Source organism: Schistosoma mansoni, chromosome W, assembly GCF_000237925.1.
Source record: "Schistosoma mansoni strain Puerto Rico chromosome W, complete genome".
Lineage (NCBI taxonomy): Eukaryota > Metazoa > Platyhelminthes > Trematoda > Strigeidida > Schistosomatidae > Schistosoma > Schistosoma mansoni.
In genome coordinates this window covers 3,328,432-3,353,408 of record NC_031502.1, presented here as the reverse complement: position 1 = coordinate 3,353,408, position 24,977 = coordinate 3,328,432, and the positions used below count along the sequence as shown (strand labels likewise).

Here is a 24,977-nt window from a genome sequence, read left to right as displayed (position 1 = left end):
TGAAATGATGAAACCAATGGAAACGTATCTGCCAAGACTGTAAGGATTGCCAAAGGTATACAAACCGAGGATCCCATTAAGACCAATTTTAGATATGTATAACTATCCTTATCACATCATAGCTAAATGGTCTGTAACTATATTGAAACCTCTCCACGAAAAGCTTGTAAAATACGACTTAAAAGATGTTTATCTTCAAATCTTCTTAGATCAATCTTCATGTGTTTTGACAACAATTGGCACTCATTCTGGTCTATTCAAACACAGCTTTCTTCCATTTGGCTTAAGTCGTTCTCCTGCCATATTTCAAGAAGTGATGAATAATGTAGTCAGTCATTTTAAAGGTTTTGGAGTTTACTAAAATGATCTTATTATTCATGATTCTGATAAAGTAGTTCATGATCACAGACTTATTGCTTTATCGCATCGTCTAACTCACAAGAATATCATCGTGAAATTAAATAAGTATTCATTTTGTATATCTAGTTTTGAATGTCTTGAATACCTAGTTAACAGTAACAGTTTTAAACCAGATATGAAGCGACTAGCTCCACTGACAAATGCACCATATCAGAAAAATCTTACAGAACTACATTCACTAAAGGGTGCTTTTCAATACTATTCCCGTTTTATTCCTAATTTTTCTTGTCGTCCCATTCGACTATTTAATATTTTGACATCCAAGTCATTTAAATGAGGTTAGGAACAAGTGTCATGCTTACGAAGTCTACTAAAGTTTCTTCAAAGTGATGCTGTTCTTCGGACTTACTTCCCCAGTGTATATTCTATACTTATTACAGGTGCATCACATGTGAATATTGGTGCCATTTAGGAGCAGGAAGGCAGACCAGTTATCTATGTTTCACTTAAAATTAATGTTACTGAACAAGGTCATTCACAAACTCAGCGAGAAACATCAGCTGTGTTTTGGGTTGTTAAAAGACTCTATAAGTATTTACTCGAAAAGAAATTCACTGTTGTTACTGATCATGAAGCTTTAAAGTTCATTTATCACCCTGGAAAAATCCCTAGCACTTTCCTCAGCTGCTATGGTTCAATGATGGAGTATTGTCTTGAGTGCCTATGAATATACGGCTCAGCACAAGAGTGCCAAATAAACTCAACATATTGACTACGTTTCTCGACAATCATTACAAGATAAACCTGTTAATTCTTCAGACTTTTTGTTAGTGCAACCTTTACCGGTGAGATGTCCGGATCTCATTAGAGAAACTCGTAGATACTTTAGATGTATACTTAGTGCTATACGAAAAGGTTGCAATGCTAATCTGAAAAGTAGATTTCTTGTCTATTTTTCAAAGCGGGATGGGTTATCCACCACACCTGATAGTATTTTGTGTTTAAATGATCGTGTTGTTATCCCTCCCTCATTACGCAAATCTGTCCTCGAAAATCTTCATAATGGATACTTAGGTGTTGAGAAAATTAAGTCTTTGGCAAGACACATGTTTATGGCCGGAGATAAATGCAGATATATGTCGTACAGCAAACAATTGTTAGAAATGTTATAAGTTGAAAAACCAGCCTTGGAAGTGGATTCCATGGCCAGTATTGTCCGAGGCCTAACAGAGAATTCGTACATACTATTGTGGTCCATTTCATGGCAAATACCAGGCACTTTTAGTCACTGATTCCTTATCAAAGTGGCCTTATGTTTTTTCACAACTTCACCAAATTCCGACTTCACGATACAAGCAATAAGAAAGGCATTTAGTCAAGAAAAGGCTCCTATGGTGTTAGTGATTGATAGTGGCTCTCAATTTGCTGCCGATGCAGTCACTACCTGGTTGAATGGTACAGGGTGCAGGCTTCTGTTCAATGCTTAGAAGCACCCTTGTTCCAATGATCAGATAGAAAATTTTGTCGGGATACTGAAAACTGCTATTGATTTTATTGCTGGTTCAACATTTAATGAACTGTAGAGGGGAGTAAATACATGTGTTCTGCACCACAGAAATACTAAACATTCTGTAACGAAAAGGACTACATCAAAGCTGTCAAAAGGAAGAATTCCTCACTGGAATATGAAGTGTTTAGACTCGTCAGAAGTTACATATTATCGTGGAAATGATCTTTGAGCAGCCACGGGGATTGTGGTAAAGAATGTTGGAAAATCTATGGTGCTAACTCTAAGTATCAATGACTTGAGTATACACAACCGACATGTTGATCAAATACAATTCCAGGAACCAGGTGAGTCTGTTCCACTTTCGGCTGTTAATTCTAATACTAACGAGTACATTATAGATAATACAGGGTCTTTATCCAATACGCTGTCGGACAGACACAGTATGTAAATTCGATTACACTTAGACTCCAATTTATGCTGCGGCGGATGTGGTGTTTGCATGAATTAACCATTCCTCTGTACTTGATAACTGCCTAATTTTGAATTCCAAATTCAATACACTCGTTCGTGTTTATCAAATACTTCTTGATTAAATTGCGTTATTCCTGTGATTGCTAGTTTGTACTATAATTCAAATACTCCTAATTATCACAGTCACCCATATCAGTTAATGCAAGAAAATTCATGTTGTATTTCAAGTGTAACTTTAACTTTTACTACTTGCATATCACTAGTAAGTCAATAACTTCTCAATGATCAGTTATCGTAGATGAGTAGCTGTATTGTTCTGAATGAAGACTTGTGACCAGTGTATATGGTAAAGGCCGTTCACTTCAGTATGTGCTGAAAAAACTGTTTGATTAAATTTCTCTCCGTACGTGTGAACAACTGGCAGTCGAACGTTGGAAGCAAATGGTTTCATGCTTTGAGCTTGTTTACAGACATCCAACATTTTCTTGATAAACTGGTGTACATAAATTGATTTCTATACTCCTCCTTATGTCACTGTACGGTTCCAGGTCTTTGATATTATCCAGTGTGGATAACCCAGTCGCCCGTATTAATTCTGGTGAGTTTGATAGCCGTGGCAAATTTTTTTCTGAATATAAATGAATGAAATTGTTCTGGGGTGGTATGGTTGCTAGAACTGATACCAATCTCGTTACTTGGCACGCGACTGGTTGAATGTGACATGAAGGAAATTAGAATTCGGACAGAGCGAAGTGGAAGAAAGACAGGAGGCCGAAACATACAAAAAGTGAAGTCACTAAGTGTTGAACAGATGATAGGATAAAAAGATAAGTAATTATAATTATAGTAGATAAATGGTACAACCTAAACGTAAGATGGCATAGGACGTTACCAGTAATAATAATTGGTAAATAATGGATAAAAATGGAAGTATTGTAATAGATGTAAAGCGTATATAGCTGTGGATGTGTAAACAAAAAAATTGAGCCTAAAAATACGCGTCTGCAAATCATCCCTTGGTGTAGAAGATCAGGAAGATCAATGGTTCCATAAACGTTCAACTATATTATCAGTAATCACTATACACAACAGCTTGCCATATAGCATATAATGGAAGTACAGTGATAAGATTTGGCCAGGGAGCTTTTATCAGGGTGAACTGTATTGCTCATTAAGTTATCCACCATTGTTAGTCCTTGACTTATTGTCACAGGAGAAGTGAAGATATTTGACCGATTACGAACTGACATATTGAATAATAATCTCACTATCTTAGATGAAGTTGTTTCACTCAAAGTTTGGATTTGTTTGTTTGTATCTTCAACCTCGAACATTCTGGTCTCACTACCTCTTTGACGTGGTATTTGAAAAGTTCGCTCCAGAAACCTAAACATTGAAGGTCACTTTTTAAAATGTTGTAATTATTATTAGAACGATATATTTGGGTTGATTACTTTCAATTTGCGAATTGTCTTTGGTGCCTGGATTGGAATTTGGTCCTGTTGTTATTTGAGGCCGTGAGTTACAAGTAGAACAACTGACCGTGCTTCGATAACGGACGGGAGCGAAAATTGTACGTGACACTTATTGTCAACTGACCCAGTGAGGAAAAGCTCCGGTTTGTAGGTTGATCTTCGCAAAATTTTCCCATCAAACAAATACAATATCCTGTTAAACTCCATTTTACTCCTTCCGGGAGATTCTCATTCGCTTTCTTGGGAGGAGGTAAAACTGTACTCGGAGTTTAGAGATGCTTGAAGACGTCTTTATTGAGTGATGTCAAATTAGGCTCAGAAATCAGTATACTCAATCGACTTTGGACAAACTGAGGAGTAACGAGGACTTCAGTACACCTCGCATTAGTTGTTACTATTGTTTGGTTGAAGTTCTAGAGAAAGGATGACTACAAAAGAGGTGGATCTTTCATATTTATACAAAACGATCTCCTTACTTTCTCAGTCTCAATTCATTACGTTACAAGTTTGTCAGATGGCTTTCTGAAATCTATATGTACTGAATATCTCAGTATATAAACCTCTGACTATTCCTTTCTGCTTTAATAATATAATTGTTTTTTTTTCAAACAACATTTTGTTACACGAGGCATGCAAGTTTACAGGCAAGATCAAATCGTTACAGAAGTTACGACGTTCGCTGTAGTGAATTGCTCAGCTGGGTTATAAGATATGAATGTAGATGGTTTTTTATTAAGAAACGTATTGTTAATATCACAGTTGGAGCGTGTTATGAAGGTCTTGTTGCGACATGCAACTGATAGTCGAGAATAGATCCATGTGAAGTTGGGGTATTCTAGAAACCGCAACATTATATCCCTCTGGAATATCTGAAGCTTTAATAATGGTTCAGGACGAAGTCACCCGTTCCATATCTGTTTTCGGTAGCGTATCTCAAGGGGGCGGAAAAAAGGTGTAAGAAAAAGAAAGGACGAGAAGCAGAGCAGACAATGTTTATGGACGAATAGTTAAGGTATAACCACTTAGTTTATCTCTCTGTCTCTCTTCTTTGTCGAAGCTATTTCAGCCCTCTTTTTAGAATTTACAGGGTACTGAGCAGGCTTTGTTTTTAGCGAATTTTCCTATTTGCTCGTAATAGGATTACTCAATAGGAAGTGAAACCAATTCAGCGTTTCAAACACGATTTAAAAAGATATTTGCATGAATAAATTAGCATCAATACTGTTGGTCCGTGAGATCCCACTTGACATAAGGAGCCGTAATTTAACAACATGTTCTGCCCTACAGATACGGGTGGATTGAAGTTACTCTGCTTTTCTGTACGCTGGAAACCATTGACTGGATACCAAAGTATGAGTTTCTAAACATGTGATGATTTTCCTTCTCCCTTATTATTTTCCATCATTTGAGGATGTGTTTGTGTAGCGTTTCTTGAATCTTTGATGTGAATAAAGAAACTCACTAACCATGACAAAAACGTTTCTGAAAACATTGTTATATTTGATTTAAATACTTACATGTAGATTTTCCCCGGTTTACTTTATAAATCATGAGATTTCGTCTGAATCATGATTCACCGTCATACTGTTTTCCATTCCAAAATTGTCGTAACTTAGACAGAACCTGTTGTACCCTGTTTTTCTAACCTGATGCGAAGATTGGACATAGTTGTATTTGTTTGATTCATCGTGCGTTCTGGTCGTGTTAGTCGTGTATTTATTCTTACGCCTTTTTACGTTATTCTGAATCAGGAATAAATCAAGTAGTGTTCCTGTTAATTCGTCTTCTTTCTCCTGATTTTAAGCTGATTAGGTGATAAGAAAGTTCTCGTCTCTTTTGCTTCAATGCCGTCTGATCACGAACTGAACATATGCATCAATAATCTCAGGGTTGGACTTGATAGCCTATCGATTTATGGTCTTAAACTAGATCGCAACAACTTCTTTCCTGTAAATTATTGGGTAGACGGGTAAAGAAAGTAACGATCTTATTTTGTGAATCACAATAATCATAAAACTCTGTTGATTGATTGATTACAGTATCCATCAAAATTCAGACTTCAGATCTCTTAATTTTGTTTGGCGATCAGCTATGGAGTTTACTCAAAATTTTTGACTTTCGCCCCATACCCTCAGCACATCATCTAGCCGGATATTTTTACAAAATGGGTTGTTCGTTGTGACTGTTTCTTCAATCAGTTCTGCACTGCGAGGTATTAAGTGAGCGGAATTCTTCTAAAGATATAAGTCACTAGGCTTAGCAATGGGCTAGCTGTTTCGTACTTTGTTTAAAAAATATCTGCCTCACTGATTAGGTGCGATCAGGACAAAAGCAGTTCACAATGCTTCACTGGAAATCGAGTACTTTCGTAATTAATTCCTGAAATACAGTTAATCCTTATAAAAAACAATTCACATATAGATATATACATGATTGTATAGCTTGATGTTAAACTTGTTAAAAAGGGGGCCCATTAGCTGATTTTTATGTTTTTCATTCCAGAAATTCCGGTTTCGGATACATATACATTCGACGTGCTCTATTCTGAAGTATTTGAAACTATAAACAGCGATCTGATGTTGACTGCCACAGCAGGCAAATTTCACTAACAATCCTTAAATAATTATGTTTTTAATTCCTAAAACTGTGGAAAGTTCGAAAGCATCACTCTTCTGCTTGTAGAGCTATGTGGAACAGCTCTAATAAGCTCTTAACACTGAATCTACCTCAATATACTAGTCATTAATTGCTTCACAAATATCAGGACTTGCTTACTCTCTCTCTCTCTCTCACCAATTAGCCATCTTTTTCAGAGGTGTGTGTCTATCGAAGTGGCAGACATCGTTGTCATGGAAAAGGTTACAGTCAGGGACTTATGAGTCTTGAATCTCACTAGGTAATCGCTATCACTTTGGTTTCACTCCAAAAACTGAGAAACCCAGTAGCTGTTATTCGCTGTCCATGATCTCTGAAATAAGATATACACCAGGCTGTTTTACGCTGATGAAAAATGTCCAATTCTGTTTTCGTTCGATAGGGCATGCATCTCAGTGTAAAAGAGTTTTACTTCAGATACCGCACTTCAAAGGCGTATAAAGTGTCAGAATCATTTCGTTGTAATCTACTTTTATAAAAGACCCACAAGTGTTGTTATAGGGTGGTTGGTTTTTAGTGACTTTTATGGTGTGATAAGTATCCGCTTGTCTAGCTCTTTCCTTTTCTAAGAGACGTTTGCATGCTATGTTCAATCCCGCTGCCTCTTTCATCAATAGTATACCTCAACCAATCAAGCTGACTGTTGGTTACAAAAAAATCGTTTGTTAACAGAGTGATTTATTCCACAGCATGTTTTTAAACCGTTAAATTAAAAACTATGCTTCTACCTTGGGCCGAAGATGACAGCCCATGTAGAAACGTGGTTCTACCCAAGGGTCAATGACGATGAAGTGGACGTGAAAGGTATTCCTCTGCTTCGACATAACATGAGGCTTAAAGGTTGCTGTGGTGTAGCGGTGGGCACTAGCTATCACACGAAGGGCACAATGACCTTGAACATTCAGCCCATTAAACTACTTGAGCTCCATTCTAGAGTGCTTATTACTCACTGGCTTAAGAATAAGATGATTGTCAAATACGTGAATTTAAACAGACGTTTTGACCTGAAACAATCCAGATTCTTCGACAACAAACCGAATGTTTACAAGAATCCAATGAACAGCCCAAAATATTACGGATTTCTACATCGGATGGAGAGACGAAAAGTCTAGTCAAATAACAAACTAATCAGTGTATTGCTTACTCCCTATTGTATCGTTTCATCGTCTTCCGATTCAGTTACGACATAAGTGCAAAGATTGGACTAGTCGAGTCTAATGCATTCCAACAAGATCAATGTATCAGCGGCGCAACTCCATTTCCTAGTTGATACGAAATATCTATTAGTAGGAATGTATATTCCTTTCACGAGTGGCGCCACACAACAGTGCCAAGATGGGAGGCTATTACAACTAGATTTCCTGGCCCTTAGTGGTCATCTATCATACGAAGAACGTCCTGCCAAATTCCTCTTTGAAAGTGGTAAATGTGCTGCAGTAAATTTCATAAAAGCTCCCAGTGATGAGAGACGATGTTTCGGCTCTGTCGCAGCAAGCTGAACAACGTCATCATGAAGAAATACTATCCAAACGTCTTCTGACCCGAGCAATTTAAGGAGACTACTGTGAAATATAAGAAAGCATCTGTACGAGGATTTCACATCATTTCCTTGCGACAGCTAATAAACTATGCCCGAGAAGAGCCTAGTTGATGAGTCTCAAGTATCTGATTTTGGCAAAAGATGAAACAGGATCTTGTGTGGCAAAGGCAAATAAAATTAACCCGAAAGTCCTTTGTCGCATCATGGTTAGTAGAAAAGTGGTCATTCAAAGCTTGTACCATCGAAAGGTATAATGAGGAAGACTTCATTAGTGTAGGGATGACGTGTACCTTCAAGAACTATTTTCGCTTAAAACTAAACTAAGTATATCTACATGAAAAACAGACCACCAACTTCTGTGTTAACTACGAGTATGGGTACGAAACATGTCAAACCTAGAATGGTACTGGAGAAAGTAAAATCATTCAGGGACCCTAAGCTTACATCGTTCCAGGCTATCACTGTATCAAACGCTATGGGTGTTCCAGTAAAAATCTCTTTAGAGAATCGCTTCAATCTCAAAAGAAGCAGAAAGAGTAGAACCGGTGAATTCCCTTGTTTTTGAAGGAAGAGACAAAAAGAACATGTTACAGTCGAAAGCTACGAAAAGCGTGGTGAAATTTAAGATGAGAGCGCAAATTGGCAAAACAGATGATTTTGACGCAACTTGCAGAAGAGGCTGGTTATGAAATATGTGTCCAATAAACATTATTGTGTTTGACTTGCTTTTTTAAGTTAATTGTTGACTCGATTTATGCGGTGAGTATGTATAAATTTACGTTAGGAATTATATTACATCATTCATCGATATTGACTAGAGTATACAACAGGCTGAAAACGCTGTAGGCTTTAATTCCGTACGACACACATTCATCATAATGATAACATTGCATTAAGATTTCGATAGTGCACCCTATTCCCGGTCTAGATATCACCCGTAACATTTTCTTGAGTCCAGTTTACAGTTTCAGTTTGGGAATGGCAGAAGACTAGATGGCCCGTGTTAGTCCTGGCAATGATGGTCTCTCAGTTGATCCAACTTTATTTTGGAAGACTCGACGGATGGAGCTTCAAACACATGTTGAGGTAATGAGTTCCACTTTTTGATGATTTGATGGAAAAGTCAATAGTCAGCTGACAATTAATTTGTTCTGGGATTGTGAACATTTTTGGACTGTTTTCGAAAAATGGGGGCATATCGGATGTAAGTTTATCACTAAGTAATTTAAAAACTGTAATCAAGTCTTTTTTAAGCAGGCGATAACCGCTTGTATGCAGTACTCAAGTTTGGGACGCATAAACACTGCATATAAAGTCCAAAAAAGTTTAAGCGTAAACATGACTAATGACCCTACGTATTGATCACAAGGTTCTACAACCTTTGGTCGCTATTGCATGGAAGTGAGCAGTAGTCTTTAAGTCTTGACTAACGATGACTTCTAAGTGGTTGTGTGCCTCGACAAGAGGTAGCTAAGTGTTATTCATCGTGTATGATAAACAATATGCATCACAATGCACTTGGAAGTATTTATCGGCAACTGCCGGGTTTGAGACCATTCGGATAATTCCTCTTGGTCTGTAGCGTCAAATAAATCCTCAAAATCAATAGTTCTGTAAGTGTTCGACATTGAATGCTGATCATATAAGTTTTAATGAACTCACCTAGCTGAAGGCGCTTTGTCATGCATCCACACCAGATCACGAGTTGGAGCGGCGTGCTCAACGTCTCCTGCGATCACTAGTCAGTTCAGATCAGTCACTTTTCGATATATCGATAATCTATCAAATATATCTTCCAACCTCCTTGCTTCTGACTCTTGATTTCACTGGGTGGGCACGATTCAATTATTGAAGGTGTTACTGGTAAAGTGTTGTCAAACTACAATACCTGTGCGGTATCTTCATGTACCTTTGAAGTTCTAAGCTATCACCCTTACTTCTTATAGCTCTCCTTATCTTAACAACGTCAGCATATTTCAAGACTGATGATGATAAGACGAGGAAGGTCATTCGCATACAAGGGGAATAAAACTGGCCCCCAACCTGTGCCCTGAGAAAATCCGCTAAACACAGTCCCCAACTACACAACTTGGAGTTCACGCGTACTCTTTGTTGGTGTATAACTAGAAAGTCTTTTATCCACATCAATAGATTTTTTTAAATCCCGACATTTCTTAGATTATATGACAGCCGGTCGTGATGAACTTTGTCAGCAGCTTTGCTGAAGTCAATTTAGGCTAAGTATATAGGTAGCTTTTAGTCTTTAGGCACGCACCACTTTTCACGAGCTACTAATAATTTAGTGAGACAGGAATAACCGATTCTAAAATCATGCTACTTTCCCGAAAGAATCAGGTTTTCATCGAGATATCTAAACAAATCCTTCTGAATAATCTTTTATAAAATTTTAACAGCCACAATGGTTAACCTAACTGGTCGGTAGTTCCCAGGTTCATGTTTCGTACCTGTTTTGAAGACTGGACTTACTATGCCGTTCTTCCAGTCTTTCGGTAATCGACGCCAAGTTTGGAGAGAACTTTATCAATTCAGAATTCCAAAATAAAAGTCCAGCTAATGGAGTAATCTTTCCGCCCCCTAAATTCAGTCAGCCTCAGCGTTATTCTACCATATGAAGTTATCTCACCAATATCCCTTTCTTTATGTAACAGAGAACTTAATGTTTTCTTCGAAAACTCAGAATAGCACCATATATTGATCTGCTGAAACTTCTTCAATGCACCTAGGCATTAGTAATAAATTGTCGCCAGAAAAAGAAGCTGCTGTCTCTTGCACAACTATTTGAGGCATTTCAGAAGACTGAAATTTTAATATTGTACGCGCCCTAGTCACAAGTTGCGTAACTATGTCAGAACGTTCGGAAATGGAACATGCTGTAGCTAGAGTTGGTGCTGGGACAATTCCATTGTCGATCCTTATTGAATTCATCTCACAGAAAGTTTACACGGATCTAATGCGTCTTATTGATTTGTGAGTCATCCTAAATAAGTAGGGTCATAGTGTAGGTTACCAAGCAAAACCGACCTTGAAAAGAAGATAGAAATCGCTACATTTTTTAGTCGTACACAACATCTTTTCATAAGGCTTGAGGCCTTGGTTAAGTGGTCAAACAGTGCATCGAAGGTCGACAAATGTGAGGTAATATCTCTAGAGTTGTAAAAACCTTGCTTTAAGAAAATTTCAAACTTTTTGGAAGAGCAAAGTTTCTTCTTGATAAGTACGGCAAATGCCCTCTCTAGGCTTCTTAGAGAGACTTTAGTTAGTGCGAGGTAGATTCATACTACTATTAATCGAGTTTCAGGTTGCCACCGTTTTCTGTACTTCTCGCGATTGATATATTTACAAATAAAGGATATACTCGTCTCCCAAAGTCCATTAAAGTAACTCACTATTAATCTTCAACGTTTAAGAACTGTGCTTTTGTTGCTGAATCTGTCACTGAAAAAGAAAAAAAGCAAGCCCTCATCGATCTTAACTGTATAATCCAAAATCGCCTTAGCCTCACCCAGCTACCACATCAATTCCGGACTATAAAAATAGGTATGATTTTATCTGGTATTATGCAGTTTTAGCTGATGGACGTGCAGAGTTTGTTGTACAGAATGAATTTGCTGTAGGTTGTCGAATTCTTGTTGATAATTTCACTTAGGTTACTGTCACACTCATGTCCGAAGCGCTTGACTTCCCTTGGCGAATTTTAGATCTCAAATTTTTACTTAAAGACTCATCGATGAGTAAGTCCACTGTGTATGATATTTAAAAATACTAATTTTTGGGTGTTATTTTATTAAAGCAACATGGTGTCCTGTATATTGACTAAGTATTGGCTTAATAACCATTTTAATTAAGATTGAAATTTTTACATATATATTTAGTGGTATCTCACTGACATCTCCGTTTTCCATTGATACATATACTCAAGTATTCTTCTTGATATTTTTCTCAATATGTTCCTCAGTTTTCATTTTTGATGGAGATGAGTCTTCTCAAAAGTTCGAACATATAGGTTATCTACGAGCGTCTGTGCTGCATCTATCGTGCAGTATGCAGTCATATGTCACTTGTATCCTCAGAATCTCAAACATGTGTGCTTTTTTACAGGGGAAAAAACGTATCTCCCCAAGTTAGTATCCCACCAGCAATAATGTCAAACAATGATACCTCTTTTTAATTCCGCAATGTATGTATTTACTTCGATACATAGATCTGTTGCATCCGTTTTTGGTTAATCACTCACCGTTCCTTAATGATGTCCAGATTATGATTATCGGTAAAAGGAATATGATTTTCTAGTTTATTTATTTGAAAACATTCAAACTACCCAAAAACGTAACGATATGTGCGAGTTTTCGATACCGTCTAATGTAGTATTAGAATTATCAACTTCACAGTGAGAAAAAGTCAAGATTTACAAAAGATTACTGCTTAGTAATTCTTCATTGCAAGCAATTGCTGTTGTGAAATTCCAACAATAAATGTTTGTTTTATATTTTTGTATATTATTTCTAGACTACCAAAATCTTGTTCATCCGGCGCAAACTAGACTCATAATTAACCAAGCCCAGTCTCGTCTTCTTTATCGACAGTTTGATAATCGCCCACCTCTCGTCCACCTCTACGATATGTTGCGTATCCTTTTTGGAAAATAACTATTGAATCGATCGTCTATAATAGTGTGCTGTAGTTTGATTTTCTCTTGGTTTTAGTCACAGGTCTTTTTAATTATCCACTGATAATAGTTATTGTCATAGTATTTTTGACCTAATCTTAACTCATACTCTCATTTGTTGTATCTGAATATTCGCCAGTTGTTTCCGTTTAGTGACTGATATTAGTAGCCTGGGTTTTAGATGTTCTCATAGTTTGAAACTAGAAATTTTGTTCGTGAAGTTGCACTGAAAAGGATTACACTGAGTAATAATGTAGTGAGACCATTATTTTATAGATAAGCTTCGATTAACAGTCATAAGAACTGTATGGATAACTTCGATGGGTCTGACTTGTTGTAGTCCATAGTAGGATTGAAAATATGACTATTTTTTTGGTATCCCGACCGTTGCTGCTACCTTGACGTGGTGGTCGGGCTTGCCTATCGTGATGATCCAATCGAGCTATGCTGGCTGGAACAATCGTTCCTCAAGGTCCTACCATGCCAGACAGGTCGGTTGAAGAGCGGTGAGACTAAAAGCAGCAATCCCAAGGTCCGAAGGCGAAGTCGTACTGCTGACTGTACAGAGGTGTGAAAGCAGTAAGGTGTTTCCTTCAGACAACCAGCATGACAGCGGTGCTGCCTTCCCACAAGGAGGGATGGGGTTAGAAAAGGTCGACCCTAAAAATGCACACCTCGCCTTATCCCACGGATTTCCGTCTCCGGCGGTAAGGACTTTTGAAGAACGGAGCTAACACGTCAAAAATCCCCCACAAAAAGGCCGTGCGTGACCGGCCTCAAGCAGTTGTCCCTTGGGCACTGCGGTCACGCCCCCAGGTCGTTAAGACCAACACTAATCCAACGTCTTTTTCAGGTCCCTCGAGAAATACCCTTCCACGGTGTGGGCAGCCGGGAAGTGATACTAGCCCTCATACCCGTAACTGCACACGAGACCAAGTTGGTCACTTTCAAATCCTTTCTACACCTCCTAATAACTCTCTTATCTCCACGACTAACCCTTCCCACGTCCTTTTATCACCTCGCACCGCTAGGGCAAACGATTCGAGTACACAGAACGTTATTCCTGGTCTCCTGAAACCACGCTCCAAACTACATGTAGGAACTTTTAATGTCCGAACATTGTGCCAAATAGGACAACAGGCTTCCTTAGCTAGGACTCTAGAATCTTACACCATCGATGTATGCTGCGTCTCCGAAACGCGCATACAAGATCCGAGTAGTGTCATTCATTTGACCGCACCTAATCAAAATAAAGATTCATCTCGATACACGCTTCGTATATCTGGAAGCCCTGATGCTGCTTCCCGTGGCCTCGCTGGAGTAGGTATAGCATTAAGTCCTAGGGCAGAACTAGCTCTTTTAGACTGGATCCCAGTAGACAGTCGTCTATGCGCTGTCCGACTAAACGGTTCAGTAAAGACCCGGAAAGATAGGGAAACTCGTCGTTGCCTCTTCGTCGTCTCTGCCTACTCTCCCACTGACTGCAGCTCAGACGATATAAAAGATGAGTTCTACAGGAAACTTTCTGACCTTCTCCGAAAAGCTAGGCGTTCTGATGTAGTAATAATAGCAGGTGACTTTAATGCTCAAGTAGGTAAACTAAGTGAAAGGGAAAGACACCTGGGTGGATCTTATGGTGTCATGGCGAAAAGAACAGATAATGGCGACCGTCTGTTGCAGCTATGCTCAGATAACCGCCTATTTCTTGCAAATACTAACTTTAAGCATAAGGAAAAACATCTTTTGACATGGCGACCCCCGAATTCGTCACAACATTGGACCCAATTAGATCACATCGCTATCAGCCACCGATGGAGGGGCTCGATAGAAGACTGTCGCTCATTCTGGGGCACATGTTTAGATTCAGATCATGCTCTAGTGCGAGCACGTATCTGTCTGCGTCTTACTGGTCGTAGGAAAGACACTGCAGGGAAGCCTCTAAGGGTTCTACTTAATGATAGGCAAGCTAAGAATATATTTCAGGAACTACTAGAAAAACAGTTAGGCAGCCATGTAAGTTGTGTCCACCCCGAAGCAGCGTGGAATGACATCCGAAAAGCTGTGGAAACAGCAGTGATATCCGCTAGTAAGGTAAACCATAACGTTAGGGAGAAACAATGGATCTCGGCAGCAACTACCGCACTGATAGATGCTCGTAAACTCATCCCACCTGGCTCTGAACATAACGAAGAGCGGAGTCAACTTAAGCGCAGGCTTATAAGAAGCCTACGTAATGATCGTGAACAGTGGTGGGTAGCGAAAGCAAGAGAGATGGAAAAGGCAGCGGCAATAGGTAACAGTAGGCAGCTATTCAGACTCGTTAAAGAAACCGGTATTAGGAACCCGAATATCAGTGAAACCATCTCAGATAAAGATGGGCATATTATTCATTCTCAATCCAGGAGATTGGATCGATGGGCAGAACACTTTAGGGATCAGTTCAACTGGCCTTCAGCCACACTTCAATTACCCACGATCCCCAGTCGTCCTGAATGGCAAATTGATGTAAGTCCTCCAACCCTCTGTGAGGTTGAAAAAGCTATAGGAAATCTGAAGCGAGGGAGAGCAGCAGGCCCTGACAGGTTGATCCCTGAGATTTTTAAGGATGGTGGTCCAGTACTAGCAGTGAGATTGACTGAGGTCTTAGGTAGAATCTGGGAACTGGACGTAATTCCATCTGACTGGTCCCAATCGCTGATTGTGCCAGTCTATAAGAAAGGACAAAAGTCCTCCTGTGACAATCACAGAGGGATCAGTTTGACTAATATAGTGTCTAAAATATTAGCTTCAATAATACTAGGTCGCCTAACCAAAGCTTGTGAAGAGCAGACTAGAGAAAACCAGGCTGGTTTTCGACCTGGACGTGGTTGTATAGACCAGATATTCACCCTACGTCAGGTCCTAGAACATAGACATACATTCAGACGTCCCACAATAGTAGTATTTCTTGACCTTAAGGCGGCATTTGACTCAGTTGATCGTGAGGTTCTATGGCAGTGTTTGTCACTGAAAGGAGTACCAAAGAAGTACATTAACCTCATAAAGGCTCTCTACTCGAACACAACTGGTCGAGTTAGAGCCTATGGCGAACTGTCATCAGAACTGATTACCTCAAGTGGCGTTCGTCAGGGCTGTCCACTCTCCCCATTCTTGTTTAACTTTGTCATTGACATACTTTTAGAGATAGCACTTTCATCAGCTAAACCTCCAGGAGTTGAACTTTTACCGGGAGGCTCACTTGTTGACTTAGAATACGCCGACGACATAGTTTTACTCGGTGAAGACGCTGACAACATGCAGAGTCTTCTGACCACTATAAGCAACTATGCAGGCATGTTCGGAATGCGATTCTCTCCCTCGAAGTGCAAAATGTTACTTCAGGATTGGGTTGCAGCGACACCTGAACTAATGATAGGGAGTGAAGTAGTTGAGCGTGTAGACCACTTCACTTATCTTGGGAGTCTCATCAGCCCTTGTGGTCTGGTATGTGACGAAATCTCAGCACGGATACAGAAGGCTCGTCTAGCTTTCGCCAACTTGCGTCATTTATGGCGTAGTCGAGATATCCGTCTAGCAACCAAAGGACGTGTTTACTGTGCAGCAGTTCGCTCCGTCCTACTTTATGGCAGTGGAACATGGCCAATAAGAGTAGAGGATATTCGTAGGCTACTAGTGTTCGATCATAGGTGTCTTCGAAGCATTGCTCGTATATCCTGGGACCACCGAGTAAGTAATGCAGTTGTTAGGAAACGAGTACTAGGTAGGGATGGCAAATCGATTAATGAAGTAGTGAAACTTCATCAGTTGAGATGGCTGGGACATGTGTTACGTATGCCCGACCACCGACTGCCCCGACGTGCAATGTTTCATGGTGTATGAGTAGGTTGGAAGAAAGCTAGGGGTGGCCAGACCAAAACGTGGCACAAATCTATGAAGTCACTGACAAGTGGACTGGGCCATGTTGGTAGGTGTAGACTACCTGGTTGGGATTCGCGAGATGACAGCAACCGATGGTTAGAGACCTTGAATGACATGGCTCAAAATCGCTTGCAATGGCGAAGGTGCATCCACTCTTTGTGTTCTACCAAATTCTAATCTTCTGAATTCCTCATGTCTTTATCTTTTTCTCTTTCCAAATTTATTTCACTGTACTATACTCCTTCAATAATTTCTTCAAACCCTAATCTTTTGGATTTCTGATTATACTCCTACTACTTCTACCATTATGGGATTTTAATCGACAACTGCATCTCTGTGCTAATGTGGTATGGCAACTCGAACTGATGTACGTACGTACGAAGTTCTACGTTGTGACTGACTGACTGACTGACTATTTTTTGGTATGCCAGAAACTTACATGTTTACTTTTTACTACCCTGTTACAATAAATTATTTTTTACTGTAATAAACATATTTAAAATTGTATTATTATTATCATTATTATTATTGTCATCAATAAGAAGTCATGTAATGAATAAGTTGTAAATCAATTCCTTCTTGGGTTTTTAAAAATCCCTTTTTCAGACAAATTACTTACCTTCAACTCATGAACTAATTGTGAACCTTCATTAATACAACTTCTGGAGTCATATATGTAGACATTTGACGTCACTTTTTTTTACCGTAGGTTAAGATCAGCAGTTAAACTCAAGTAAGATTAAAATGAGTTGATCTGGACAGTTTAACTTGAAAATAGTAAACTTATTGTTAACATTTATTCCGCTCCACCATTGACAACAGTTCATTTAGCTTTTCTGTGTTCTATCCATCCAACTTACTTTCTATGATGTATAATTTTACCTCCGGTTTTCTTGGATTGATGTGACATCCGCACCACAAGCTACCTCTTATAGCATTAGTCAGTTTGGATTTCTTGTTTTAGGTGGTGTATAGTCATCTATATTGTATGGTTTCATATTCTCATTTAATAAATCAGAGGCATAACTGCTCATATGTTGTGACCAGTATCACCAATTAAATACTGGTCATTGATGTGGGGTCTATTAGGTAACTAGCGTTATAATAACCAAATGTTTGCCAATAAAGTGTACTGAGATTTTGGACGTAGATTTTTTTGTGACGTTATATTTATTCATTCATCTTCCCTATTCTCTCACTAAACAAAGTACAACAATACTTCTAATAATAGTTGTTGATATATCTAAATGGTTTGCAAGTGCTAAATAAACGAAATCGTACTCATTATTTTAGTGTTATTACCTGCTAGATTTTTAACCGTAATCATTTCTTAACATGTATGATGTGTAGATGCTTTTAGTTTATCACTTCAATTGGATATGTTGCATGAACAGGCTCAACGGGCACGTTCAAAGCGACCGCCAGATCAACTTACAATCGAAGCATACAGACCTAGTAGATGTTTGTCAATTTCTTATTGGCATGGTTTAGCTAGAACTCAGTATAATTCAGTTATGGGTCTTGATGGAAAGTTACATCCTACAGGTATGTATGAATCTGTGTGTTTATGTTTGGTGTATGAAGATAACGTTTTTATCGATGGAATAAACACTAGTAAACTTGTAAAACAATGATTTTATTAATGGATTGTTTTCCGTCATTTCTCTTGAGGAGGTGGTAAATCTCCATCAGCCTAGATGGTTGGGAATCGCTTTACGTATGCCTAAACACCGCCTACCCCGGCGAGCGATTTTGTCTGGTGTAGGAGTAGGCTATGAGAAATTTAGAGGTGACCAAACCAAAGCATGAAATCAGTCCATGAAGTTATTGACAATTAGTCTGAGCCATTGTTATATCCCGATCGATAATTCGCTGCTCTCTGATTGGCGGTCTTATCAAGTCATACATTAACTAGGCATCCACTCGGCCACAAGATATAACAGCTATGTTAATTAATAGGTGTAGACTACTTGGCTGGGTCCCGTTTGACTATTGTAACCAATGGTTAGAGACTTTGAGTGACATGCCTCAAAATCATGTGCAGTAGCGCAGGTGCATCCATTCTTTGTATTTCTCCAGATTCTAAGCCTCTGAATTCCCCATAACTTTTTGTATTTTTACTTCACAAATTTATATTTTCATCTTCAATCGCATCTTTGATGTTGAGTCTTTTCTGTTATCACTAATACTGTTACTACCTCTATCATTCTGGGATTTGGCCAGACAATTTCAACTGTCTGTACTAATGGGGTGGGTATGGTAACTTGAGCCGATGTACATGCGTACTAGGTCTTATGCTGTAACTGACTGACTGAAATCTTTTCCAATGAGCTCATTTTCAAAGTTGTGTAATCAGATATGTATTAAATCTTAAGTCTACAAATAATATTTACATGAAGATATTAACAGTGCGTTGTAATTAGTAAACTGACTACATATTATTGAAAGTTGCTAATTATGTAACTTGAAAAACATCTAATGGTTAGTATCAGTCAAATTAATGTGTATATAATTAAAGATTAAAATGAAGATTATGTTATACAGGGTAACATAAGCCTAAGTGAAAAAAGAAGTATTTTCACAATAATATATTAGAAAACGCAAGGAGAAATAGGAATATGGTAATTTCTGACTGTAAAACGCAACAATTAAAGATTGTAGACATGCACTGGGTGCTGGTAGACACTGCCAGGGAAGTCCTACTCATTGACTTCTCGCGGCTGGGGCATTCTTTACAAAGTTTAGAGAACGAAAAGTGAATGTCCGGCGCTTTAACCGGGTTAGTGGGTACGGAGGTTTTACCTAAGGGAGTTGGAAAACCCTGATTCTAAACCAGTGATGCACATGGGCTCCAGGATCATGAGGGGACAAATGGTGTATAAACCCATTGTTGGTTATCGCCTACCATGGGACTACATCTAAATTCGCCCCACTGCCTTGTGGATTAAGCCTCTAAATCAAAGGCTTGGGTCATGGCCCCCTAAGAAAACCACCTGCCTCGATTCGGGTGACCGGACAATATTCCAGCCCTCACACAAATCGAATTGTGATTACAAATGGAAAAATTATTCTTGCTTCGATTCATTTGCATTCTGATAAATCACTTTCATAATCATTTGGTAGCATTCGTCTTTTCTTTTATACTACGCCACTTGTCTACTACTTTTTACCCTCATTTTGTGTATCCTTTTTCAACTTATACAGCAGCTCGCTTATGGTGGAAATCTTGTCCTATCTAAATGATTTAAATTCATTAACTGGTCGAAAGTTGAATGCTACCACCAACTACAAATAGTAAACCAGCCTTTCTGAAACCAAATATGCAAGTCAAACTGACCTCCTTCAATGTTTGTACATTAATGCAGATCAGACAGCAGATAGGGCTGGCTATATCCTTAGAAAGTCTCAACATCAACTTTTGCTGTCTATCCTCGACCCGTATTCAAGACTCTCGTGAATTACTACATATTCAGCTTCCTGTCTCTTCAAAAAGCTTATTTTACTTGCGTTTATCCGCGATCGGATCCCCATCAACAGTCGGTCTTGTGTTGTTAGATTGGAAAGCCACATCAAACCTAGGAGAAATGGGTGTGAGAAACGATACGTTTTCTTTACCTCCGCCTACACCAACAGGTTACAGCCCGTATGCGACCAATGATGAATTTAACCATTAGTTAAGCGTTCTACAGAAAGTGCGTCTGTCACATATTAAAGTACTAGCGAGAGACTAAATTGCTCAGATCGGGCGTCTAGGCACAGAAGAGAGTTGTTTAGGTGACCAATGGGGAATTGCTAGTCACAGGTCAGATAATGATGACCGTCTACTTCAACATTGCACAGACTACAACCTGTTTCTGGCTGGCACTAACTACCGGCATAATCATCGCCAATATGCTACTTGGTGTCCTCCCCCTGCATCTCAAACCTAAACTCAGATCGATGACATCGCGACCAGCTACCGTTGGCGTGGTTGTGTATAAGACTGACGCTCCTTTTGGAGTACCTATCTAGATTCTGATCACGCACTTGTTTGAGCCTATCTTACCCTACGTTCCAGTGGCCAAAGAATCCATCATCTTAAACGGATCGATGTCAACAAATCGGCTGTAGCTTCTGTTGCAATTTAATATCAAACCAAGCTAAGTTCAAGGCTAGCTATCAGCCCACCATAAATTATAGATGAGCATTGGCTGAAATTGCATGATGCTATGAAAATAGCAAGTAAAATTGCCTGCAGTTTCGCCAAAAGTCCTGCTTACAAGCACTGGGTTTTTTCAGGCCCCTTACAACTCATTGAAGCACGTCGGTCTACTCAGGGTGATCGCGAGTTTGACCATAAACGAAGACTGTCACGTAATGAAATTGTGCAAAGCTTGCTTAAGTACTGAGAAGCCTGGCTTTCGGAGCGTGCTTACGAGTTCGAAACAGCAGCTGTTTCTGGTAACTGCCAGAAGCTCTTTCAGCTCATCCAAGTCACTGGCAACAAGAAGTCTAGTGTGAGAAAAACTCTGTGAAGCGGACGATATGCCAATTATTAACATCTACCGACGTTTTGGACGATGAGCAGAGTTTTTCAAGAAATAGTTCAATTGGTTTGCCACACTACCATGTCCTCTATGACCGGTGACGACTGGTTCATCTGACGAGGCGGAAGTCCGCAAGGAACTCTAACTCTTGAAGTCCCACAAATGCAACAACTATCGGGGGATAAGTATATTTCCGAATTCGTCCAAACTATCGGCCTTCGTCATACTTTGTAGATTTTTCAAAACCCGAAAAAGATTGACTCGCGAAGAGTAGGCTGGTTTTGGTCATATGTACACCCTCCGCCAAATTTTAGAACACCGTCGTACTTATTACCGGCCAACGATCGCTGTATTTCTTGATATTAGAGCCGCCTTCGATTCGTTGGACAGGACTGTTGTCTAGAATTGTTTATTGAAGGAGGGTGTATCTGAGAAATTCATTAACATCTCTAAAGCCCTATATATAAACACAGGCAAAGTGAGGGTATACAACCACTTCTCTCCACTATCCCATTCAGTCAGCGGAGCTAGACTGGGTTACCCAATCTCACCATTCCTCTTCAATTTTGCCATCGATGACACTCTAGAAAACAGCTCTGATGGACGAAGGTAATGGCGGTGTAGATCTGTTGCCTGGAGAAGGACTTCGATCTTGAGTATGTAGATGATATTGTCTTATTGTGCTATGATACTCAAGCCATGTGATCTTCACTTAATTCGTTGGCATTCAATGTCCATAGGTATGTCAGGTGTTTTGCACCTTCCAAGTGCAAGGTGCTTCTGCAAAACTGGCTGGACCCTGATCCTGCACTAACCCTGGGTAATGAGCAGACAGAAGTAGTCGAGAAGCTTGTATATCTGGATAGGTGCGTAAGTGTTGGTGGTGGCGTGAGCGATGAGATCAATTTACGTATAGGGAAAGCTAGAGTGGCTTATGCCAATCTGGGCTTGTGAAACCTGGCCTCTCCGAGTTGAGTGTTAAACGACTCTCTGTGTTTGATTATCGTTGTCTCCGACTGGTTGCTGACATCCAGTGGCAATACTATGTTAGTAATGCAGGGGTTTGGCAATGTGTGTTTGGGCACAGTGACGATAATTCAATTAGTGTCACCATCTTGAAACATCGACATTGTTGGCTTGAACACGTCCTACGAATATCGTCCCAGCGAATTCCACATCGTGCATTATTTGCCGATGTTGGGGCCAGTTGCAAAAAGCGAAGAGGTGGTCAGTGTACGACATGTACGGAATGAAAGGAGGCTCTACAGGACTGACTTTTATTGGCCCTTTATGAGTCCCTAGTTGGGATTCTAGAGATGGTGCAACACAGTAGCTTGGGACGTTATCTGAAATGGCTCAGAATAAAAGCCAGTGATGGTCCTGTTGTAACTTTCTTTTACTTTCTTCATAAAAGCTAAATATCTGTAAATGAAAGAACTCTTTCTGGTTGTATTTTTCCTAGCTGAACTGCTTCTCCCATTATCATTATTATGGCTGCTATTATTATTTCACTGTTATACACTAATTTCTGTTCATTGTTGCTCTTGGTTTTATTATACTCCCCCTCCATTTTCTACCTCTCCACAACCATTGTTATTGTGTGGCGCATATATATTCGGTGCCCCCTTGTATCAATGTTTATGTGTCTAGATAAACAAAATTCTGATTCCTGACACTATTTTGATGCCGTTCTTAATGAACCATCCCTTATCGAGCAATATTTTGTCCTCTACTTTATTGCTTCTGAATGTCACATAAGTTGACAGAATATTGTTTATAACCCACCTCTTAATCTTTTCAGCTTATCTACTTACCATTCATATTGATCCAACGGAACCTCAGAGACCACTCTGTGTTAGTCATCGTCCTGAGCTTACTACTTCAAAATCCCAATTAGTTGGAGCTACTGTACAGGTGAGTGTCGGTCCATGAATATATTATTCTGTGACCATAGAAGAATATTACAATTAGTAATTAACTAAATTAATCTGAAACTTGACGGGTTCAATATATGCTGTATGGAACAGCAGTAGAAATCGGTAACTGAAACAAATTTAAAACCGCTTATCTGTAATCTTAGTTTCGTATGACGTATTACACTCGGCTCCACGATGTTTAAGGAACAGATATAAGTAAGTTTTCTGGTTAATTACGTACCACAGTGACGGTAGTAGCTATCCTGATAAATGTTCCGAACTGTCGAAGAGATGAATAGAAGTCATTATCTGTAAACAGTACTAGATTTTGACACTATCATACGGAATAGTACTCTTGAGATCATCGAATTAATTTTATAATAAGTAGTGTACGAGCTACCCATTCAGAAAGGTTTTCATGCATCTAAATGATACTCAAAACATCTTTATAAGGTAATCGTAGGAAAAGCGTTATTTCTGGCCGTCTTCATCCTATACCCATTGTCTATCTTCTTCATTTATCTTGCTATAAAGTGAGCAAAGTAATCGTTCTGTCGTCTGTATCTTGTTTTTGTCTTTCCCGGTCCATTTTATAATGTTTGAAAAGAATCTAACGGAAATAATTATCCATATGCCTTAGTTTTTTATTCATGACTGTTTGTTGTTTGTCACACTTACACGGCCACGCCACGGCATCTTTTTATACTGTGGCAATTCACGTATCATTTCCGGCAGTTTTGTACAGACTTTTTCTTATAAGAGTTGAAGATATAACTTATCCTAATCACTCGTGTTTTAACAGAGTAAAATATAGACTTTGGTTGACGGTGTATTATGTGTAAAACCTCTGAAATTTTATTAGTTCGTATTGAATGTAAAGCAGTAGCTTACTGCTTGAAACACACCGTTACTGGGCTTCGGGTTTAAGCTATATTAAACCTATCTCGGGTTAGGAAACCATGTTAGTATCGTTTAACCTCATATAAAAGGTGTGGCTCTGCAAAAGTAGTGTGTAATGTTTTTTTAAATAGTTTTCAGGGTTCTCAAAGAGTTATGCAAACATTGTTTCTAAAATGGCATCAAAATGACTTCGAATTTCATTTAATACTTATGATATATAGTTAACAAAGATTTTGTATCTTTCTATATGAACTAATAATATCAGGTGAATATTACTCTGTAATGAGTAAATGGTGGTATCTCAGTTCATCCGTTAAAATAACCTGATAGCCACATAAAGGCAATAAGTTATAATGCAGTCAACATCTCTTGTTCATGATTAAACATTAGTCTATAGATATTAATTTGTGCACGGTTGAATGGTTACTGTCTCAGTATAATAGTAAGTTATAAGAAGAGGATCTTGAACCGGTGTTTTACTCCCTGAACTGTTGAAGCTATGAGGGTGAGTAAGATCCTTTCTAACTATATATTGTTAAAGGAGAATAATTTGGGTTATATTTCCAATAAAATTTCTCATGATCATATTTTTGTCAATCTTTATATCTTTTTGTGTTTATACAAAAAGGGAGATTGTTTATCTATCGAAACTCTGTTAACGAGAACTATGGTGGCTCGAGCTGAACAAATGCTACAGGTAAGTAATTTGATTATTCTAAATAATTTGATTGTCATTAACAAAAGTTAAATAGTATCAGTGTTTATATAATGAGTGTAGAAAATTCATTTTCTCTTTCCTGTCACACATTGTTTATCGTTGAGTTACAGAAATGTGATAGATTCTATCATGTAAATAAAATTTATAAATTTGTACGAATAACTGTATACATTACGATATATACATGTATCCGCATTCCTACTGTTGAAGAACATATAGAAATCAACCAGTATCCAAGTCAGAATCTTCAATACGAAGGTCAAGATGGTTTTATTGTACGGAACTGAAACTTGCAGAACTA

General features: G+C 38.8%; 1 protein-coding gene across 1 annotated transcript in view; it reads left to right on the top strand.

Annotated features, from left to right (window-relative positions):
* Window positions 1-10,874: 10,874 nt before the first annotated feature.
* Window positions 10,875-24,977, top strand: part of Smp_153250 (hypothetical protein) — a gene marked incomplete at both ends in the record, with an annotated part of 39,887 nt that continues 25,784 nt past the window's right edge. Inside the window, 11 exons of the mRNA XM_018799939.1 lie at window positions 10,875-10,999; window positions 11,035-11,167; window positions 11,204-11,298; window positions 11,331-11,409; window positions 11,440-11,569; window positions 11,602-11,642; window positions 11,679-11,763; window positions 12,539-12,658; window positions 17,967-18,161; window positions 22,944-23,056; window positions 24,587-24,655. Of these exons, the coding sequence (XP_018653802.1) occupies window positions 10,875-10,999; window positions 11,035-11,167; window positions 11,204-11,298; window positions 11,331-11,409; window positions 11,440-11,569; window positions 11,602-11,642; window positions 11,679-11,763; window positions 12,539-12,658; window positions 17,967-18,161; window positions 22,944-23,056; window positions 24,587-24,655 (1,185 nt within the window). The remainder of the gene's footprint in view (window positions 11,000-11,034; window positions 11,168-11,203; window positions 11,299-11,330; window positions 11,410-11,439; window positions 11,570-11,601; window positions 11,643-11,678; window positions 11,764-12,538; window positions 12,659-17,966; window positions 18,162-22,943; window positions 23,057-24,586; window positions 24,656-24,977) is intronic.